The 23,832-nt window shown below is 33.2% G+C and overlaps 2 protein-coding genes and 1 long non-coding RNA gene across 11 annotated transcripts in view; 2 read left to right on the forward strand and 1 right to left on the reverse strand.

The window, feature by feature from the left end:
- Positions 1-3,712, forward strand: part of vezt (vezatin, adherens junctions transmembrane protein) — a 33,668-nt gene extending 29,956 nt beyond the window's left edge. For 8 of the 9 annotated variants that reach the window (XM_087245569.2, XM_087245571.2, XM_087245573.2 and 5 more), the window contains exon 12: positions 2,163-3,712. In XM_087245569.2, coding sequence (XP_087101695.2) covers positions 2,163-2,677 — 515 coding nt within the window. In that variant the 3' untranslated portion in view covers positions 2,678-3,712. 9 annotated transcript variants of the gene reach the window in all.
- On the reverse strand, positions 352-13,077 carry LOC137491554 (uncharacterized). Its single transcript, XR_015942436.1, has 5 exons — positions 12,817-13,077; positions 11,969-12,140; positions 8,148-8,263; positions 472-1,895; positions 352-371 (listed from the first exon to the last, which is right to left on the reverse strand). It is a non-coding gene; the product is annotated as an uncharacterized LOC137491554 (long non-coding RNA).
- Positions 6,299-21,960, forward strand: metap2a (methionyl aminopeptidase 2a). The gene is given in 11 exon segments (NM_001100054.1): positions 6,299-6,437; positions 8,199-8,300; positions 10,041-10,106; positions 12,854-12,956; positions 15,782-15,943; positions 16,316-16,497; positions 17,551-17,645; positions 17,720-17,816; positions 17,908-18,011; positions 20,789-20,904; positions 21,708-21,960. Coding segments are annotated over 11 exon segments (1,407 nt in total). The 5' UTR covers positions 6,299-6,310.
- Positions 21,961-23,832: the final 1,872 nt, after the last annotated feature.

Genomic DNA, 23,832 nt, shown 5'->3' on the forward strand with positions numbered 1-23,832 from the left:
TGACAACTGTTTTAAACCATTCCTGAGCGTTGCGTTTCACGTTTCATGTGCAGACACAGAGCTTAGAGATGCATTCTGCGTGAATGTCTCCCGAATCCGCGCATGTGGTAAACATTTTGCAGTAAAAACTGGTCGCACACAACAGTTTTATGCACTCGCACACATGCTCCCAAATATATTTTGAGGTCACATAGATAAAATTTCGGGCGCATATGCGACCAAAATGGTCGCAATTTCGAGCTCTGCTATATATATATATATATATATATATATATATATATATATATACATACATACAAGTACATACATAAATTGCCTGATTATATATATTTTTTAATTATAGTTTTTTTTCTGTACATGTGCAGCATTTTCTGAGTTATGTATAATGATAAAGTGATTCCCTCTGTAAAAACCTTTAACTGTAATATGTCAAATAATAAAAAAAGAATCAAGAATTTGAAACCATCACACATTTGGTTATGTCATATATACACAGTGGTGTTAAAACGTTTTTGCCCCTTACTGATTCCTTATGTACACTATAATTTTACTTTCTTATTTAAACTTTAATATTTCAGATCATCAAACAAATGTAAATATTAGTCAATAATAACACAAGTAAACACATTATGCAGTTTTGAAATAAACGTTTTTATTGTTAAGGTAAAACGAAATGCAAAACCACATAGCCCTGTGTGAAAAGTCTAAACCTAATAACGGGCCACTTTTAGCAGCAACAATTGCTATCAAGTGTTTCGATAACTTGCAATGAGTTTGTTACAGCTCTGTGAAGAAATATTGTCCTACTCATCTTTGCGGAATTGTTGTAATTCAGCCACATTGGAGGGTTTTTGAGCATGGAGCAACTTTTTAAGGTCATGCCAAAACATCTTAATTTGTATTCAGGTCAGGACTTTGACTAGGCCACTACAAAGTCTTCATTTTGTTTTCCAAAGCCAATCAGAAGTGGATTGCTGGTGTGCTGTGGATCATTGTGCAGAACCCAAGTTACTTCAATTTGATGATCTGAAACACACATATATACAAACAGTTGAAGTCCAAAATGAATAGCATTTTAAAATATTTCCTGAGTCTGAGAGACAAGAAATTAGCTTTAATAACTCATTTATAATAAGTAATTTTTTTTTTTTTTTTCCTTGCCATAATGACAGTAGTACAAATATATTTAGCAAAATACAAGAATATAAATACAAGAGTTTTTTTGTAACATTATACTTTTACTCCACTCTTTTTAAAATTTATTTATACTTTTTTTCTTTAGCTACTCTGGCTCCGTTTGCCAAGGACCCTCTAGAAACCGACACAAACTCTTTAGATCCAGAAATGTTGTTTTTGCATATGTACACAATGGTGTGAAAGTTTTTGCCTTTTACTGATTTCTTTTTTTTTTTGCATGTTTGTCACACTTTAATGTTTCAGATCATCAAACAAATGTAAATATTACTCAAAGATAATACAAGTAAACACATCATGTAGTTTTCAAACAAAGGTTTTTATTGTTAATGGAAAACAAAATAAAAAACTATATAGCCCGTGTGAAAAAGTCTACACCTAATAACAGGTTGAGCCACCTTTAGCAGCAACAATTACAATCAAGCGTGTTTGATAACTTGCAATGAGTTTGTTACAGCTCTGTGGAGGAATTTTGACCCGCTCATCCTTGCACAATTATTGTAATTCAGCCTCTTTGGAGGGTTTTGAGCATAAAACAACTTTTTAAGGTCATGTCAAAGCATCTCAATTGGATTCAGGTCAGGACTTTGACTAGGCCACTCCAAAGTCTTCATTTTGTTTTCTTAAAGGCAATAAGAAGTGGATTGCTGGTGTGCTTTGGATCATTGTCCTGCTGCAGAACCCAAGTTACTTCAGATGATCTGAAACACACATATATACAAACAGTTGAAGTCCAAATAACATTTTTGAATAGTGAGTGTAGGAGACAAGATATTAGTTTTAAAAACTAATTTCTGATAAGCAATTTATTTTGTTGTAGCTATAATGACAGTAGTACATACTTATTTAGCAAAATACTAGTTTTGAGCTATTTAAACCATTTGTACCTTAAAAAATGGAAAGATTTTTTTTCAACTTTAAAGTTTACTCTTTATTTATTTATTTATTTATTTATTTTTCTTCTTTAGCTGCTCTGGCTCCGTTTGCCAAGGACTCTTCAGAGACTGGCACAAACTCTTTAGATACAGAAATTTCATTGGACTCGACGACCGCCACAATCAACCATGTCTCCCCACTTGACGAACAAAATAAAAATACTCCACAAACTGAAACCCTAAACGCACTAGAGGACGAAAACCAAGCAGTGACTGAATTCACCTGCGGAGATTCAGACTCGACAGCAGCAGCTAAAGACGCCATTGAAGAAACTCCACAGGAAACGCAGCTCTTCCAGTCGGACGGGCTCATAGACGCCGGGCATGATGGGATACATCCGCTTTCAGCCCGAGTGCCTACAGTATCAGTGATGGACAGGTTGACTGAAATGCACGGCACAGAAGCGATCAGTTTTAGCTCTGCTTTGGCTGCTCAGGTAGCGGCACGTTCACATACGTTCACAAACATGCAGGAATGCACATATGAGGACTCAGACGAGGAAGAGGAAGCAACATCACAGCAGACCAGAGAAAGTGAGGACGACTGAAAAGGCAGGTTATTTATTTTCATCTATTCAGTTTGGTATTTATTGAGTTTGATTTCAGGTCACAGACGTCATTGGATGTAGCTGGTGTGTGTTTTGTTGTTTTCAAGTGTGTTTATTTGTGTGTTTGGGGAGGTTTGTGTTTACTCTGCTCCTCATGACTGCCCTCAGGTACAGACTGATACATGCTAGTATAAAAAATACAAAGCAACAACTAAACATATTCTATGTACTCAAAAGTGTCTGACTCTAACTCAAAAGTACATGTCAGGTTTTATTAACTGTAAATGAAGTTCTTAAACATACAGTTCTTAAACGGCAAGTTCCTAAAAATGCCTTAAAATTTGGTTAATCTCACGAATCAAATTTGACCCCAAAATTCAAATAGATATATAAAAATTAGCATAAAGAATACTCATACTCTGCCTCCAAATAAATGCCTCCAATAAATCTTTTGTTTTCTTTTTGTAGACAATTTTCAAATATACTGTGTATATTTCAAATTTCAACTAAAGTTTGTGTTTTTACATTTCTGTAATGAGAATATATTTCATTATTTTGCATTTTTGGTAATCAGAACAAAATTTCCTTTAACCTTATAGCGTGTGTGCGTGTGTGTGTGTGTGTGTGTGTGTGTGTGTGTGTGTGTGTGTGTGTGTGTGTGTGTGTGTGTGTGTGTGTGTGTGTGTGTGTGTGTGTGTGTGTGTGTGTGTGTGTGTGTGTGTGTGTGTGTGTGTGTTTTGCATTGCAGAAATGACAGTTTCTTTACATCATTATATCACTGATGAATTGATATCTTCTAAATTGAAGTATTTTTCCTCCTTACATATTTCACCTATTTTATTTTTGTGTTTTTTTCTAATGAGAATTTTGCCCTTCATTACACCACTAACATTTTTATAGATTTTTTTTCCCATTGTGGTAATGAGACCCCCCCCCTCCCCCTTCCACACATTAAAGTAATAATTATTTTGTTAAGTAAATTCAAGTAAACAATGCGCACAATCCAATTAAATCTTCATTTTTCAAAAAAAAAAATAGGCAGATTTCCATTATGCAAATTTGTATTAATATTGTTTTGTAACATTCATCCTGTTAACTACGACAAGATAAAGCTAATTCTGTCGTCCTAGTGGCTGGCATGATGTCCTCAAAAAAGACTGCATCTCTCCAGCAGCGAAGCCTCCTTTCTGAACGTTTGTTTTTGTGAGGTCGTTCTTTAGAGAAATAAATAGATGCCCTCGTTTCATTTCTGCTTCATCAAACTTTGACACACACAACTGTTCACACGCAGCTGGAGTTTCATCACGGTGACCTTCACAAGGTTATTATTGTTTTAAAGTAAGTGACAAACATTTAAAATATATTTATCCATTAAAAACTCTACAGTAAAAATAGAAATAAACCTAATTTTTGTCAGGTACTTATTAAAATAACTTTTTTTTTAATTAAGTAATGCTCAAGGCTGACATAGCCTTTCACATAAAACCATTTTTAAACTCAAATTCACTTTTAACACTGTGGGAAAAAATACCAAGCGAACTTAAACTTGCCTTAAACACTTTCCCCTTGTAAGGACTGTTGCACTTTACGGTTAAATGTTATGAGACCTGGAATGTCATTGAGAAATGTTGCTAAAAAAGAGAGGAAAATCTCAGATATAATAATGTTTGTATGTAAATTATATGATGGTTTTCTTTGGTCCAATATTCCTGAGTTTCCCCCATGCATATGTGCATGATTTCAAACACTTGTCTTGGCCTGGCAGAGACTGTCTATGTGTGTTTGTCTTCACTCAGCACCAGTTTTGCCTTTTTTAAAGGGTTATATTTTTTTCCCTTCACTCCAAAAGTGTCAATCTTGCATTTCATTTGTGAAATAAAGTATATGTACAAATATGTGAGTTTGTCTTTAGTGGCTTCACACTAAAATATGACTTGTGTGAGCACAAAAACGCGTGCAATTAAAGCAAAGTTACTGCCATCTACTGGACAATGTAATAAAAAAAAGGAAATGAATAATGATTAAAAAAAAAAACAATATATAGAGGGAGATATATATTATGGATGCTCCAATCAGGATTTTTGCAGCCGATATCTAGTACCTATTCCTTGTCATGGTGATTGCCCGATAACAAGTACCAATTCTGATGCTTCAAGCTTTATGTATCTTTGCCATTGCATAAAGCACATTTTTCCCTCTAAATAGGATACTTAAGTGGAGATCTCGTCCTGTCTAAGATAATAAATTAAGAATGCTTCATATAATCCTATACATTTTTACTGCATATAATCTTAAACATGTCTCTTCTAAACATTTAATGTGGACAGAAGCAGCTTTACAGAAAATAATAGATAATATGTAGGGGAGACTCATGGAGCTTCCAGGAGAGGTCATACGGTTGGACACAAGATCGGGCTGATTGCTCTGCTTGCGTCCCAGCTGCTCAAAACACTGGATATATAGTGTTGAAACAAAGAGATCTTTCCTCACAATGCCAATAAACTGTATAAACAGAGGTTGCACCACATCTGTATATATTTTAGCTGCTGTGATGCATATGCAGCAATCGCTTATGTCCTTACGCATCATTTACCGCCTCACATGTTGTAGTGCTGCTCTCCGTATAACTCAGGTACGCATGTGCGTCTTCCTCTGCTTGTAAACTCATAAACAAACACCTGCAATCGGTTCATAAAATAAGCCAGATTGGCGACTCATTAAATGTGATTATCGGCCGATGCCAATCCTCGGGCAATCGATCGGAGCATCCCTAATATACCAGTTGCTCATAATAAAAAGCATAATGACTATTATGAAATATTTTCAAATAATTTACTTTATCATTACTACAAGAAAATAAATATAGTAATAATATATAACTATTATGTATTATTTATATTATTATAAAATATTTTCAAATACAGAGCTACTATTATACTCTACACTCTATATAGGACTACGTTTTATGTCCTATACATTATGCATATTATTTTTATAGTAATATTTATTCATTCACTATGTTTATTTTAAAATTATAATAAAAATTCAATTAGTAGTCAATTATTTTATAGTATTTCATTGGTAACACAGTATTTCTTATCTGTAATATTCATTCTATTATTGTTTTACTGTAAAACATGACACAAACTAATTGCTTAAAAGTCTTGCTTACACATTATAGCAACGTCAGCATATGAATATGGAATTAATACTTTGCAAGTTAAAAAATAAACCTGCACTGTGAAGCACTTTTTCTGAATGGATTTCCCTCATTAATATTCCGCTCGTCACTTAAAAAAAAACATAGTAGGGGAACAAGGGTGATTTTTGACTTAACTATATGCAATGACGTTAACACAATGAACCTATCGGATAGGCTAAGTAGCACGGCGCGCTCATCAGCTGGCGAATAAACGACTCTGTTAGCGAAGGCATGTTTATAAATATTAACTAAATCACTTTTCTGGATTCTCAGAGCCAGCGTTTTCTAGGTAGGCTAATATTCATGAGCTGATTCTTCGCCATAGTAGGACTGTATAATTTCGCATTCCGCGTCATGCGACCAGCTGATTCGGCAGCTTTTCTCTGCACCTCCCACAATGCATCGGTCTCTGTCCACTCGAGTCCGCAGTCATGGAAGCGAACGGGCTGCCGGTGCCGCCGGTAATGGACACACTGATCGTTAACGGGGAACGAGAAGCCGAAGACCCAGCCAAGAAGAAAAAGAGGAAGAAGAAGAAAAACAAGTCAGTTGTTTCTGGTGAGCTTGTCATTCAGTTGTGAAGTGCTGAGGCCGCTGGATGTTTAAATATATATATTTGTAAATCAGCTGTGCTTTAAATAGTCAGCTGTGAACTCAGATTAACTCGAGACAGAGCTGTATCTCTTTTAAATCGCTCTGTGTATAGATTTAGGTGGTTGAATATCTTTGTGCTAAAAGAAAAAGTTTTTTCAACAGTAGTGATTTTTTATGCACTGGAAAATATTTAATAAAACAGTTTTTTATAATGGTACAACACTATAATATTATGAAATATTAAAAGTAGTCATTTATACATTTATTTGATGTATATATAATATCATGATATATATATATATATAATAATATATAATAAACATTTTTATTGTAGAAAAAACACTTGAAATTTTACATGAAAACTTTTTAAACTTTATTTTTATATAGTGCCTTTAAAAAGTAGCATCTCAAGACACTTTACAGACATATAACGAATCTAACAATTCTAAAAAAAAAAGAAGTCAAATACAATCAAATAAAATCTACTCTAAAAAGTAAGTTTTAAGTAAACTAGATGAATTAAACATTTTCAGGGGTTCTACATTGTGAATATTAGACGGTAAAGATATAATTATACAATTTTTGACTTCTTTTATAAAGATTGTACAGTTTTGAGAACCTAAAGAAGTTTTTAATCTTTTTAAATGAATTTTTCTGTTAATGTTTAAGAAAATATAAATGTATGTTGCACTTTTAACTTTATTATGCATTTATGTTTTTTATGTAATGTTTTATTTTAAAGTTGTTTATATATACAGAATAACATAGATTGCATATCTAGACACGCCAATCTGATCTGCAATCATAATATCAGTATTTTTTAGAATACTGTAAACTACATTCATAAAAAATAATGTTATATTTTAAATATATTTATTTATAAAAATGTTATATTACATATATTTTTTTTTGTATTTGTATTCTATAATTAATTTATTAGAGGTCAACAAAGTTTTGAGCATTTCAAGATCAACCACAAAATATAACCCTAATAGACAATTAATTAACCATATTTCTTTGCCTAACGCATCCCAAAAATATACTAAAGTTGGCAGCTGGCTAATGTTTGATGCTAACATGGCCAGAAATGCCATTTAGTTAGGCTGTTAGCCATAAAAAATGAGTTTAAATCAATCTTATTATTTCATATTTCCTTTGAATTGAGTTGAAAGTTTACTCAAAAATGAAAATGTGGGAAACCGGTACTGTACTATACAGGTAAAAAGCTACTATAGAAGTGAATGGAAGTTTTCAACATTCTTCAAAATATCTTATTTTTTTGTTCAATAAGAGAGACTCAAGGTTTGGAACAAATGAGCAAATAAAGGTACAATTTAATATATTTTTTGGAGTGTACTATCTCTTTAAATACCACATTTTTGATAAGGATTTTAATTGGTGAAATGCAATTTTTGTGTAGATTCTACACGTTTCTGCTCTGCATATGCTCCTTGTGCTGCTCAGTATGTACTTGCATCATCAGGTCTAAAGTGTCGCCCTACCAAGGTTATATGATGCTGCAGATTGAGCCAGGTTTGCTTTCCTATAGATCCACTATATGAGATGAAGTTATGGACACTTTCCAAACTGACAGCAGTTACTCACTTCCTGAGACACACACACACATTGTTAGAGGCTGCAGCTTGTGATGCATCTGGCACATTTAGCACTTACTTTGCTTATGTGCTTGTTCACCTGTGTGTGTGTGTGTGTGTGACTTTGCAGCAGGACACAGCGAGCAGGTTGATGATGGCGAGCTGGAGGTGAAGAAACCACTAGAACAGCAGAACCTGGAGGAGAAAGAGAGAGAAGAGGATGGAGAAGAAGGTATTGTGCTGGCGAGGGCACACTTCAAGATTGCACACTCTTTTTTTTTTTTACTGCATAAATGATCTATTATAATGCTTTACTGGCCTCATTTGCTCCCACTTTGTGTGTATGATGTATTGCAGATAAGATTTTGCAGTACATAATATATGCACTATAATATATTTATGCATTACTATAAATACTATATATATTTATATAGCCCCCCTGTTAATTTTTTCCCCCAATTTCCATTCAATGGAGGGAAGATTTTTTTCAACACAATTTTAAACACAATAGCTTTAATAGCTAATTTCTAATAACTGATTTATTTTATCTTTGCCGTGATGAAATCAGTAAATAATATTTGTAAATAAATAGTCAATAAATAATATTTGACTAGATATTTTTCAAGACACTTCTATACAGCTTAAAGTGACATTTAAAGGCTTAACTAGGTTAATTAGGTTAACTAGGCAGGTTAGGGTAATTGGGCAAGTTAATGTATCTCGATGGTTTGGTGTAGACTATTGAAAAAATATAGCTTAAAGGGGCTAATAATTTTGACCTTGAAATGGTTTTTAAAAAATCAAAACCTGCTTTTATTCTAGCCGACATAAAACAAATAAGACTTCTCACAGAAGAAAAAATATTATCAGACATACTGTAAAAAATCCATTGCTCTGTTGAACATCATTTAAAAAAGAAACAAAAATTCAAAGGGGGCCTAATAATTCTGACCTTTACTGTATATATATATTTAATTATATTTACTGTATATAATATACTATATATTTTATATATACTATATATATTTACTACTAATATTTGTAATATACATAATATGTCAAGGTCATGGCACAACAGCCTAGCTTAATCCTTTCGAAATGCCGTAATTATATTTTAATAAAGACTTTCGCACCCTTAAAAATGTACAGTGTAATTACTGTGTAAAATGAATTTATTTCATTATTTGTTTTTAATTATTTGTTTATTTTAAGTACTTTTTATGTTTTCCTTTCATTCCTTTAAAATGTTTTGACTAGTTTCAAGCTTATAATAACATATAATTAGATTACCAATATAAAATAAATCTCTGTAGCATATTCAATACATTTACTCACATTTGGTTTCTACCATTTTATTTATATTTTCATTAATATTTGAGTGATTTTGTTGTGATTTTTGTTCCATATATAATTGTCACAAACATATTTAAAAAAATAATAATATTGGTTTACATGCTATACTAAATAAAATTTAGTAAACTATATTTAAATATATATTTAAATATATATTTATACAGTTGAAGTCAGAATTATTAGCCCCCCTGTTTATTTTTTCCCCAATTTCTGTTTAACAGAGAGAAAAAAAATTCAGCACATTTCTAAACATAATAATTTTAATAACTCATTTTTAATAACTGATTTATTTTATCTTTGCCATGATAACAGTACATAATATTTGACTAGATATTTTTCAAGACATTTCTATACAGCTTAAAGTGACATTTTAAAGGCTTAACTAGTTTAACTAGGCAGGTTAGGGTAATTAGGCAAGTTATTCTATAACTTGATATATATTTTATTTTATTATATATATATATATATATATATATATATATATATATATATATAATTTCACATAGATGTATTAATTGATTGCTCTAAAATAATAAGCATATATTCTGAGCTTTGATTATTGGCACTAATTATTCATTATAACTAATTGTACTCGCTAATCATGTAAACTTCATTACAGATGGTGAGGAAGCTGATAACACTTCAGGCAAAAAGAAGAAAAAGAAGCCAAAGAAGAAGAAAGGACGTAAGTTTCTATTCTCCCATCCTCGTACATTGTGTTCCTGCAGGGCCAGAGTCAGGGCAAATATCATTGGCTGCCGGTGTGTCCTTGCTCTTTGCTGATTGGACGAGATGTAAGATAATGAGCGCTGAAGTGAAATGAATGGTGATCAGTTAAGTGTGTCTGATGGTCCGGGACAGAGGTGTGAATGGATGAATTTGTGCTGCTGTTGATGTGGGCAGGAGAGTGTTTCATCGCCAATGCAGTACACTGGCGTGATGCCACATCATCGTGCCTCTGAGTAAATCCTGCAGTGCAGACTTGATTTCACAGGAGGATTTTCATCCTGTCCTAAGTGTCACCTAAGGCTTTGTCATTAATTTGCAGATATTTATCAGTGTTGCAACATAAAACGATCAAGTCAGCATGAGACATTGACTGTTTTAATGTAGCTTTGTAATTTTATGTTCAAATATTTTATAATGCTATTAAATTAGATGTTATTATAAGTTTATTGACACTAAAGCCGTCTGCGTTGTCATGTTATTCCTGCTGTAAGTAAATGCAGCCAATATTAAAATGCACTAGATGTATGTAAAGTCTCAGTATTAATTTCTTAAAACACTTCAATAATTCCAATACTTTTAAATTCAAGATACATTGATAAATGTATGTATAAAATACTATTCAAGTATACTTAATAAAAAAGAAAAGACAAATAAATAAATGAAATAATAATATTAATAATAATAGCAAGATAAATCAAAATAAGATAGGATATTAATTATAAACATGACAAATCGTGATATTAGCCATGGAAACATGTATTGTGATCGTGATTTTTGAAAATGATACATAGCTTTGTAAATGTTTATTATTACCATTTGTTGAGTCTCCTCATACAGTTGGATATAATACTTGGACCTGGATACTGCTTTGCATGATGTCACACTTAACAAGTGAATAGAAATACATTGAGACATAGAGAATGTAAACTCACAGTAATATTTTCCTAAAATTCTTTAAATCTTATTGAGGTAATTTTTTTCATAAAAATGTTTTGAGCTCACTTTTTAAGAACATTGCGTACGATACACTGTTAAATTATAGCATGCTAGTCCTTCATACATTTATCTCACAACACAACAACATTAAAGGTGCAGTAGGCGATCTGCCAAAATGCTAACCGTTAGTATTATAGCTTTGAACACAGTCCCAAACAAAGCTACACCTCCTGAAATCACTAGATCATGTAATTCGCCAGTTAGAAAAGTTTATAGTACTTTATAATACCACTATTCTGAATGAAAAACTGTATTATATCTAGCACATGTTCTTGCACCAACGTTCAGTTGTGTAGCAAGCAAAACTTGTCATAATGTGCAATTTTTCATGAATGCAAGGATTGCTGGTCTCACTCTCTCACGCATTTTGTTCTAAACCACGACTATGCTTAGTGCTTGGTCGGCAGCGTGCAGGAATTTCACTTATTACTAAGCCATACTGACATGCTATTTCAGACGAAATATTCAGAGTAGTATGGTAAACAATATAGGGAGCGCGTCACAGGTTGTCATTTTTGGTTAAAAAATGAACCAATGTGATGTAAATATAAAACCTTCATAAAATAAAATGAAAAACTTCATCTCCGTAAGGCAGACTAGGCGAAATAGCAGTATTTAGTGATGGTTTGTTGTTAAACTAAATAAATATTGACATTATCGATGCTGTAAAATGTCCCTTATGAATTTGGAAGTAGTCACATCAATCTTTCACCAGAAGATTTCAGTAGCTGAACAACACTTCTGTGCATATAACCCATTCGTAAAACAACAAAATCTACATAAGCTTTGCGTGACTAAAATAGTTTTAAAACAGAACATTACCTGTCTCAAAGAAATACTTCAGCCACGGTGTCATCCTTCCTCCAGCATGCAAAGGTAACTCCAATATTGATTCAGGATTTTAAAAAGTTTGGATTTAGGGTTTGTTTTTACTGCTGTCACTCTCTCGTGTGCACGTGAATGTGTCTCTGTCTGCGTGAACAGGGGTGTTCTCCTAAACAGACAATTTAGGATACTTTTCAGAATTATTCAAATTGACAAATTTTGATTGGACGAACAATTTTTAGTCTTATGCCTTACCCAGAATATTAAAATACATATAAATACATTTGGATGATTTTCTTTAATCGTTACTATTGGAATGTGAAGAGACATTCAACCAGCACAACAAAAAACTATTCTGAAGACTTACTTACTGCACCTTTGAAATCACAACGCAATGACATTAGGATTACAACACAACATTTTACAACGCTAACGTTTACTCAGTACACAACAACAGTAAGATCACAATGCAACGACAATTCAAAAAGCAAGCATTAATCTCACAACACAATGACATTAAGATCACAATGCAACAACATTAAATTCACTACGCAACTGCATTTCAAAAAGCAAACATTAATCTCACATTACAACGACATTGAGACCACAACGCAACATCATTAAAAGGTTGCTTCAGTTGCTTGACGCGTGTGCACGTTGTTAAAGTTATTGTTTGCTTTCTGATATGTTGTTGTGTTGTGAGTTATTGTTTACTTTTTGTCATTGTTTTATGCATTAATGTTTGCTTTCTGAAATGATGTTGTGTTTTGAGTTATTGTTTGCTTTTTAAAAATATCATTGTGTTGTGCACTATGGGGCCACCATAATAAACGGATTAGACTTACATATAAAGTCACATTAACATCCACCTTCTCTCCCCAGCCAAAACCCAAACGGATCCTCCAAGCGTCCCCATCTGTGATCTGTACCCCAGCGGTGTGTTTCCAGTGGGTCAGGAGTGTGAATATCCTCCCTCTCAGGACGGGTGAGAAGGTCTTTCCTCAATGTGAACACACTCTTGAATGTCCTAGGGTCACCTTGTTCTCTCGCAGGCCGCTGTACCTCGTATTACCCTGTGCTCTGTGTAATATTATATCTACTGTCACAGAGGTCACTCACGTTCCCTCGCGCCTCAAGAACTCGCTCCAAAAATAGGACCAACTCATAAACTTCTACTTCTTCATGTCGTTTATTCATTATTGGGAGTCCCGCCGCCACCTTCGAGGACGTTAATGAGGTGTAAATTGAAAAACTTCAGGTGACTTTGCCGAAGTTTAAAGTTGTTAAGAAATCAAAATATGTATAGATACATATAGACTCTGATTCAGTCAATTGGGAACTGCTTTACATTTTTTTGTGGTCAAAAGGGTTTTACACTTGAATATGCTGTGGGGGAAATAAGTATTCACATTTTTTTCCAGAAAACTTATTTCTAAAGGTGTTATTGACTTGAAATTGAAATTATTTTGATAACAATCAAAGAAATACATATATGAATTTGGTCCCACTTTATATTAAATGGCCTTAACTAATATGTACTTACATAGGAATTAATAGTTTGTTACAATGTACTTATTGTGTAAATACATGTTTTTACTGTGTACTTATGCTTGATTAAATACATGTATGTAATTACATCTTTAATTAATTTTTGTAATTACATTTGTAAAAACACTGCTGACCATCCCTTACACCTTAACCCACCCTTAAACCTACACATGCCATCAAACCTGTCCATAACCCAACCTCTATCCCAACTCAAAAGCACCACAAGTGTTCTCAAATACATTATAAACACAGTAAGCACATTGTATTTATTTTTTTGATGTAAGAAGTAGTTAAGGACACTTAATTGTACATTGTATTTATTTTTTTGATGTAAGTAGTAGTTAAGTGGCCTTAACTAATTGCTACTTACATTTTACAAATCAGGTTATATGAAATTAAATGACACAAGAAAAAAGTATTGAACACATGAAGAAAGGAAGGTTTATAAAGGCAGGGAAAGCCCAGACAGCAGCTAAAATCTCTCAGTAGTTCTTCAGCAACCCTCTACCTTTTGTCAGTGTAAATTAATATTAGCTGCTCCAGTCAACAACATAACATCTACATTATCATCAAACCCTAACATCTACATTATCAGGATGATGAAGTTTAAACCACAGTGGACATTTCAGCAAGACTATAATCCAATGAACAGCCAATGAAAAACTCAAATGCTTTCAGAGAAAAAAAAATCAAGCTGTAGATTTGTATTGGTCCAGCCAATAACTTAATTCCAATAGAAAATACAAAATAAAAATCTGTTTGGATGGACAAAACCTGAGTCTGAATCACACCTGAGCAATGCATTTGACTTCATTCTCCACATGAGAATCGTCTTTAAGCTGCCACATTGTAGCGCACATAGTTAAGATTTTGTTAAACAATTAATACCTGCAAGCTAATCCAGGGAAGAACAAAAAGTTTTTTTGGTAATCTTACTGAATTTTACATACTAATTATTTACATAACAAAATAAAAATCATCAGAAGCAGAGGAAGTAGGATGAAATTAAAATTTTACTATGCCCATTGCATGAAATATACAAAAGTGATTTTTATATATGCATAAAAAAAAATAAAAAAATACAAGTATTGTGTCTGCTTTAAAGGAATAGTTCACCCAAAAATGAAAATCACCCCAGCATTTACTCACCCTCAAGGCATCATTGGAAAAAAAAATATTGTTTTGGTATTCTTAGTAAATTTTACATACTAGTTATTTTACATAACAAAAGTCATCAGAATCAGAGGAAATATGATGAAATTAAAGTTTTAGTAATTTTTGTGATTTTATATACGCATAAAAAATCTACTTTAAAGGAATTGTTCACCCAAAAGGCATCCTTGGTTTTATGATTTTCTTGTTTCAGACAAATGCAATTGTTTTAAACGCATTGATTTTTGGGCAGGGCGACACAAGGGCACAGTAGGTAGTGCTGTTGCCACACAGCGAGAAGGTCGCTGGTTCGAGCCTCGGCTAGGTCAGTTGGCATTTCTGTATGGAGTTTGCATGTTCTCCCCGTGTTCGCGTGGGTTTCCTCCTGTTGATCTGGTTTCTTCAACAGTCCAAAGACATGCTTTTCAGGTAAATTGGCTAGGCTAAATTGTCCGTAGTGTATGAGTGTGTATGGATGTTTCCCAGAGGTGGGTTGCAGGTGGAAGGACATCTGCTTCGTAAAGCATGCGCTGGATAAGTTGGCGGTTTATTCCACTGTGGCGACCCCAGATTAATAAAGGGACTAAGTCGAAAAGAAAATGAATGAATGATTTTTGGGCAACAATGTAAGTGTGCACACCAATGCCAAAACGCCAGGTGTAAAAGCATCATTTTTCATCATTTGTCTTAAAGAAAGAAGTCATATACACCAAGGGGGATCGTTTGAGGGTGAGTAAATGATGGGGTCTTTTTTTGTTTTGTTTATTTTTTGCGTGATCTATTCCTGTTTAAAAAAAAAAAGAAAGAAAACTATGTGACAATGGTTTTGTTTTGTCATGGAATTTTTATTCTTAAAAAATAGCATTTTACATTTTACTATAACCCACACACCATATACAATACTATCTAGCCCTAATAAAATATTTACCAAATAAAATAATCAACATCTGGAAAACAAAATGTGTTGAATGACATTTTAATATTTTCTGTAATTTATAGCAAAATATTTAAGTAATTTTTCCCCTATTGTGCTCACAAAAAATTTCAATTTGCCCATTGCAATATATGATTTTTACTGTTACTATTCTACTTCATATCATGTGGTAACAGACGCAGTGCTGCGTGGAGAATGAGCGATGAGGAGAAGCGAGTACTGGATGAAGCCAATGAGGAGATGTGGAGTGATTTCAGACAGGCAGCAGAAGCTCATCGACAAGTGCGGCGATACGTCAAAAGCTGGATTAAACCTGGCATGACTATGATTGACATCTGGTCAGTCTCTTAAATTAAATAATTATTTATTCAAACTAACTATTTGATTGATGTTTTTTTGTTTGTTTGTTTGTTCATTTGTTAATTGTTTTTATTTATCATTTTAAAAAGTATTTTTTTGTTTTATTTGTATTAATATTTTATTATTTAAAAAATATTTATTTATTTCCTATGGTCTATCATTATTACTATTGCTATGACTGACATCTGGTGAGTTTGGTATAACATCTATAAATCAGCAGTGTGAAATTCATTTTTTTTTTATATTAAAACTAAAATGTTAAATTGAAAATGTTACTTCCTCAATCTGGTTTGGAAATGATCAAATCCTGCAATTTTTTTAGACTAAGAATTTTTTTTGTGTGTGTTTAGTGAGCGTCTGGAAGCCTGCAGCAGGAGGCTCATTAAAGAGGATGGTCTGAACGCAGGTCTGGCTTTTCCCACCGGCTGCTCTCTTAATAACTGTGCTGCTCATTACACTCCGAACGCAGGAGACCCGACAGTCCTGCGGTACGATGACGTCTGCAAGATCGACTTCGGCACACACATAAATGGTACCACATTTTATATTTCATATATATATATATATATATATATATATATATATATATATATATTTATACAACAGTTCTGTCTGGTTCACAAATCTAATTGGCTGATAGCCGTGCGATATTATGCAATATCAGAACTCCAACAGCCTGCGGCCTCGTGCCAACACACGCCTCCCACCAGTGCCGATATACAGCCATATCGCATTTCCCATTGCTACTCATGTGATATTGCTCATATATATATATATATATATATATATATATATATATATATATATATATATATATATATATATATTACAACATTTTACACACAATACCCTATAATGACAATGTGAACAAAAGTTTTTTTTAATTGAAAATTTATTCAAAATAAAAAAAGTAAAAAAATGTAAATATGTATGTATGTATGTATGTATGTACAAATATAAAATGTATTACAAATATAAATATTACATATTTAACAAATATTACGGATAAAATATATTTTCTAAATGAATTTTATATATTTTTTATTACTATATATTTTATTATTAATAATAATTATAATTATAATGTGTAAGAATATTAATAATAATAATAACTAATACATACAACAATTCTGTATTAATTAAAAATAATGATACAACTACCACCATTGCAATTTCTACTAAAAGTACTTATATAAATTGTGAGTATTAATATAGAAAGAGAATATAAATGCATCATTCTGGTAGGCTTTTAATAATATTATTATTAATGTAATCATTATTATTATTATTATTATCAATAATAATAATAGTAATACATTATTGTTATTAATAATAATAATAATAATAATAATAATAATAATAATTAAGTATAAATATTAACACAGTTACTATTTTTATTATTTTTAATAATAGTAATAATTATCATCATCATCATCATAGATTATTATATACCATTATTATTATTATTAAAATATAAATATCAACATAGAGAATAAATGTATAAATATGATTTACAATTATTATTATTATTATTAATAATAACATTGAATATAAATGTCTTGTTGGCTGCATGTCTGTATTCCAGGCAGGATCATTGACTGTGCCTTCACCGTCACCTTTAATCCAAAGTTTGACCATTTGCTAGAGGCAGTGGCAGATGCCACAAACACAGGCATTAAGGTAAGCTTTCCTCACACTAAACTAACTATCTGTCTGTGTGTGTGACCTCAGCATTCACACATGCTGTTCCTCAGTGTGCAGGTATAGATGTGCGTCTTTGCGACGTTGGAGAATCAATACAAGAGGTGATGGAGTCCTACGAGGTGGAAATAGATGGCAAAACATACCAAGGTATTGACAAATGAATCCATTCTTGCAGATTCTTAATGGAAATCTTGATTAAGTTTTTCAAGCGTGCATCGTTTTGTGTGCATTTCTACAGTCAAGCCTATTCGTAATCTAAACGGACACTCTATTGGTCAATACCGGATACATGCTGGAAAAACTGTGCCTATAGTGAAAGGAGGAGAAGCCACCAGGATGGAGGTGAGTGTGTGTGTTAAAGATTGTATGTGTGTTTATGTGTGAATATATGTAAGTGAATGAGTGTGTGTTCATGTATGTTTGTTGTGTTTGACTGAGTGTGTGTCTGTTTTTCTTTGAGTGGATACTTATTTGAGTGTTTGCTTGTGTGTTCCTGTTTGGGTAAGTGCATGTTTGTGTATTAGTTTGTGTGCGCGTGTTTAAATCAGTAAGTGTTTTTTTGTGTTTGAGTCATTATGTGTGTTAAAACTTGAGTGTATTTTAGTGATTGTGTTTATTAGTGTGTTTGTATGGTTTTGGGTTTTGAATGTGTGTCTGGTAAAGGCTGCATGTATGTTTGTGTATTTATGTGTACAAGTGCGTTTATGTGTTTTTTTTTGTTAAAGTGAGTGTGTGTGTGTTTGATTTTTTTTTTCTAATTTAGTAGCCAATTGTGTTTGAGTGTGGGTGTTTGTGTGTTTATTATTGTGTTTGAGTGTGTTTGTGTGATATTGGGTTGAAGTGTGTTTATTTGTGTTGGTGTACAATTGTTTTAGTAAGTGCGTGTCTGTGTTTGAATGAGTGTTTTTGTGTTTGAGTCATTGTGTTTGTGAATGTTTGTATTTGATTGTGTATTTCTGTGTTTGAGTGAGTGTTTTACTGTGTTTGTTAGTGTGTTTGTTTTTGTTTGAGTATGTATGAGCTTGGTTTTGAGTATGTGTGTCTATTGATGGCTGCATGTGTGTGTGTGTTTGAGTGTGGGTGTTTGTGTGTTTATATAAGCGATATTGGGTTTGAGTGTGTTTATTTGTGTTAAGTGAGTATGTGTGTGTGTGTACGTGCTTGAGTCATTAAGTGTTTGTGTTTAAGTGTGTTTGTATGTGTAATTTTGTTCTTGTGTGTGTTTGAGTGTTTATTAGTGTGTTTGTGTATGGGAGTGTTTTTGTTTGAGTGTTTGTGTATTTTTGTGTTGTTGTTTTTTTTAGTGTTTCTAAAGATTAGTATGGTAATGTGTGTAATGATTACCATGACCTTACCTTTAATGCGCTGCTGATTGAATCTTTTATTTTGCCTGTACTTTCACTTTGCATTTTATCACAATATGTATACATACTTTTAGTAGGTAATATGCTTTTAGTTGACAGTATGTTAAATACAGTATAAATATACTGTACCTGACAAAAGTCTTGTCGTCAATCCCAGTTGTAAGAGCAACAATTAATAACGTGACTTCTTGTTGATCATTTGGAATCATTTGTTAAACTGCATCCCAGTCATTACAAATACTGCAGAAGACCTACTGTAACCTGCATGGACCCAAGATTCTCACAGAAATCAGTCAAGTTTGGGGAAGGAAAAATCATGGTTTGGGTTTACATTCAGTAATGGGTCATGCAAGAGACAGGGTGTCCGCGGGGTCTTAAATCTTATTTAAAGTTGATAAATCAATGTAGAGAAATTTAAGGTCCTTAAAAAGTCTTAAATGCTTTTTTGCAAGACATTAAATTTAATATCATTTTTGATTATGCAATGCATGGTTGTATGGTAAAGTTTGCCAGAATTAAATCTGCGAATATCAAGATGCTGTGTAATTTATGAAATCTATAATATCCTGCTAGATTTGACATCATGATGCTTTGTTTACTGCAGCAACCAAGTCAACACCTTTATTTCTGCAGTTTTATAGGCGCCAACCTGCTGAACTAGCTAGATTTAATAGATTTTTATTCAGTATATGAATAATGTTTTAGTTTTGGATTAGTTTCTTACATTAATATTTAGTAAATATACTGTGTAAAATCTCTCCAATGTTTCCGGTTGAACCATGAAGTGGTTATAAGGTATTAAAAAAGGTCTTAAAAGGTATAGAATTGCACTCTCTGATTATTGTATATACTCTGGAGATATCTGCAGAGTGGATGGCAACATCAACAGCCTGAGGTGTCAATTTGTGCTGCTCATTACATTATAAACCACAGGAGAGGGCAAACTCTTCAGCAGGATAGCGCTCCTCTGTATGCTTTAACCTCCACATCAAAGTTTCTGAAAGCAAATAAGGCCAAGGTGCTCCAGGATTGGCCAGCCCAATCAACTGACATGAACATTATTAAGCATGTCTGGGGTAAGATGGAGGAGGCATTGAAGATGAATCCAAAGAATCTTTGATGAACTCTGGGAGTCCTGCAAGAACACTTTCTTTGCCATTCCAGATGACTTTATTAATCAATTATTTGAGTCATTTCAGAGAAGGATGTTTGGATGGGGTCATCCAAGCTAATGGGAGTCATACACAATGTAATTATTTTTCCACTGCACCATGACTTTATATTCTATACATTATTTTTTTTTGCCTAAGCAAAGTCAGACCTTACTGTCCTAATCAAATAATTAAAAATCAAGGCATGATCCTATTTTATTTTGGTAAAATAAGCATAATCTAGTGGCCTTTAGCTTCCATATAAATCACTTCTGATACCAAATGATCAACTAGAAGTCTAGTTATTGTTTGTAGTTCCTCAGACAAGACTTTTGTCAGGTAGTGTATATTTTAAGTAGTCTCTATATATAAAAAGGGTGACAGAGTGCATAGGGTCCTGGCAATTAAGGGGCCTGACAACCCAGTCTGTGTGATCATCCCTTATATGTTTTGCTATATTGTTGTTAGCTCACTGTAGTGTAAAAAAATGCAGGGAAATTGTCCTTTCTAAGAATCTGAATTAAACTTAACTGATTGAAATGGCAATTTTTATGGAATTATGTAAATATTTTGACTGTACCTCAATTATTCCACTGCTGTGTAGGAGGGTGAGGTGTACGCTATAGAGACATTCGGCAGCACTGGTAAAGGAGTGGTGCATGATGACATGGACTGCTCACATTACATGAAGAACTTTGACGTTGGACACGTGCCGATCAGGTACGAGTAATGCTTGAAGGAGCACTTTTTTTAACAATACGATCATTTAGCAACTCCCCTAGAGTTAAACCGTTGAGTTGAACCGTTTTTTAGTCCATTCAACCGATCTCTGGGTCTGGCTTGAGCACTTTTATCTTAGCTTAGCATAAACCATTGAATTGGATTAGACCAATAGCATCTCACTCAAAAATTATTAAAAATTTCTATAATTTTCCTATTTAAAGACTGACAGAAAATGAAAAGTTGCTATTTTCTAGACTTGAAACTATACTCTCATTCCAGCATAATAATCAAGAAACTTAGTAGCAGCTGAAAATCGGCTAACATCCGCTAAAATATCAAATGTGACCACCTGCTTGGACAAGAAGTATGTCTTAAATTTGTGAGAGACAATTCAGCACATTTTTTACTTTGATGCAGATCCTAAACGATATCTGTTTGAACCAAAATACACAGAAGTTAGCCAATTTTCATTGTGTATTTGTGTGTTTTTATTTTTTATTTTACTAATTTAAGTATAAATGACCTATTCTTTACATTTCTGCAAACATTTAATTTATTATATGCAGCAATTGACTCGAGAATCATTTAGAGAATATAATTATCAGATTTAATAACTGTTTAACCCTCAAATAAAAATTTGTTCTCTTACCCGTGTCTCTTCAAAGCTGTAGAACTTTCAAAATTGAAATCCAAAAAGTAGATGTTTTGCAGAATGTTTATGCTGTATAGACACTGAACTTCTAAAGCATAATTATTTTTAAAATGTAATTATTTTATTACCTCTCTTTAATGAACTTCAGGCTTCCCAGGGCAAAGCACTTGCTGAACGTGGTGAATGAGAACTTCGGCACACTTGCATTCTGTCGCCGCTGGCTGGACCGTTTGGGCGAAAGCAAATACCTGATGGCCCTGAAGAACCTGTGTGACCTGGGCATCATCGACCCATACCCTCCTCTGTGTGATACCAAGGGCTCGTACACAGCCCAGTTTGAACACACCATCCTGCTCAGACCCACATGCAAAGAAGTGGTGAGCCGTGGAGATGACTATTGAGATGTACAGTGCTGTGCAAAAGTCTTAAGAGCCATTCACACCCAGCACGATGACAACAAAGATAAACAAAATTAAGAAAATTACAAAAATTTCTAAAAATATACAAAATTAACGGAAATTAAAATGACAGCAGAGTTCAGACCACATGTATAACAATAAAGATGTGGAGAAACTATATATTTGAGATCACTTTAGAAACTTTTTTTCAGTTTATAAGCAAAACACTGACAGCCAATCAGAATCTAATTTAATATAAAGGGATTTCACAATTTAAAGCTACAGAAATCATTGTGGAGAAGCTCATATTGCGTCATGTTAAGCCTTCTTTTAAAAGATCAAAGATAATGGCTATATTGAAAACTATTTTTTGTTAAAGAGAATAATAACATTTTAGCAAAAAAAGCAAGCAAAGTACCTCAGGTGTTAAGTATAGGTTTAGCTTCTTTGTGCTGGTATATATACATTTTTAATACTTGTCAACATTGACCGCGATAGCTAAATTCACTGCTTGAATTGATAATTACACAAGCTGGATTCACTGGATGCACTAGAATCCTAGCACACTGCGGACATCTGCAGGTTACAAGGTGGCAGTGCAAAAATAAAAGCATGTTCTAAAAATAAACAGATTGTTATTGTTTGCTGGTGTAAACACAAATATAGTTATCGTTATATTTAACAATTTATAGAGTGAACAGCCATTTTAGACGACGTGGTGGTGCAGTGGGAAGCACAATCGCCTCACAGCAAGAAGGTCACTGGTTCGAGCCTTGGCTGGGTCGGTTGGGATTTCTGTGTGGAGTTTGCATGTTCTCCCCATGTTCATGTGGCATTCATCAGGGCGCCCCGGTTTCCCACACAAGTACAAAGACATGCAGTATAGGTGAATTGGGTACGCTAAATTATCTTTAATGTATGTGTGTGGATGATTGGTTGTTTCCCAGTGATGGGTTGCGGCTTGAAGGGCATCCGTTGCGTAAAACATATGCTGAATAAGTTGGTGGTTCATTCCGCTGTGGTGACCCCAGATTAATAAAGTGTCTACGCCAAAAAGAAAATAAATAATTAATGAACTGCCATTTTAGGCCAAAACATTGGATTTACAGGTCAGCTAAGCAATATTTGAAAAACATTCACTGCACTTTTGCCAATCAGCAGTAAGGGGCGTGTCTATAACGACAGCAAACACATCAAAAAGGGTTGAGGTTTCAGACATGTTTGTTTTGGTGCTTTCAAATATAAACCTTTTGCCGTTTTTCCGTTAACTGTAATAATCTAGTGAGACTATGAATAGCCAGCACGCTAGTGATGACAGCGTTCGAAACACTACTTCACAAAGCTTCTTAACATTTACAAATGTTTTGTTTAAATCAGTTATTTCAGTAAATTGGGCTTTGTTACATATTACTAGTTTTGAATTGTTTTAAAAATGTAATGCTTCTCTGCTTGAGGCGATTCGTGTTGTACCTATATGAATCATGTAGCTTCTTTCGGAAATAATGCAAATTATGCATACAATTACTGTTTAACCATATTAGATAATGGAAGTGTATTTATGTTATACTTTCAATTTAAAATTCGAAGTGTGTTTGGGAAAAAAATGAATGCACTTGATTTTTTTGTTGCATTTACACGGTTTTGACCAGCAGGTGTCCCTTCAAGCGCTTTGAAACCATGAATCATTTTGCAAAGCAATTGGTTTATTGTTTTTGAAGCTTAAAAAGGTATGTTTCTCCCATCACTAGTGATACATTGCTAAAGAGAGATGTGATCTCACAATCATCATAAAGAAATAGTAGAAACTGAGATAAATAATACTGAATAATACTGAAATAAATCTAGAAGAACTGTTCCAACATCTCCAAGATACTT

Source organism: Danio rerio, chromosome 4 (genome assembly GCF_052040795.2).
Source record: "Danio rerio strain M-AB ecotype USA chromosome 4, GRCz13ab, whole genome shotgun sequence".
In the NCBI taxonomy this organism is placed as follows: Eukaryota; Metazoa; Chordata; class Actinopteri; order Cypriniformes; family Danionidae; genus Danio; species Danio rerio.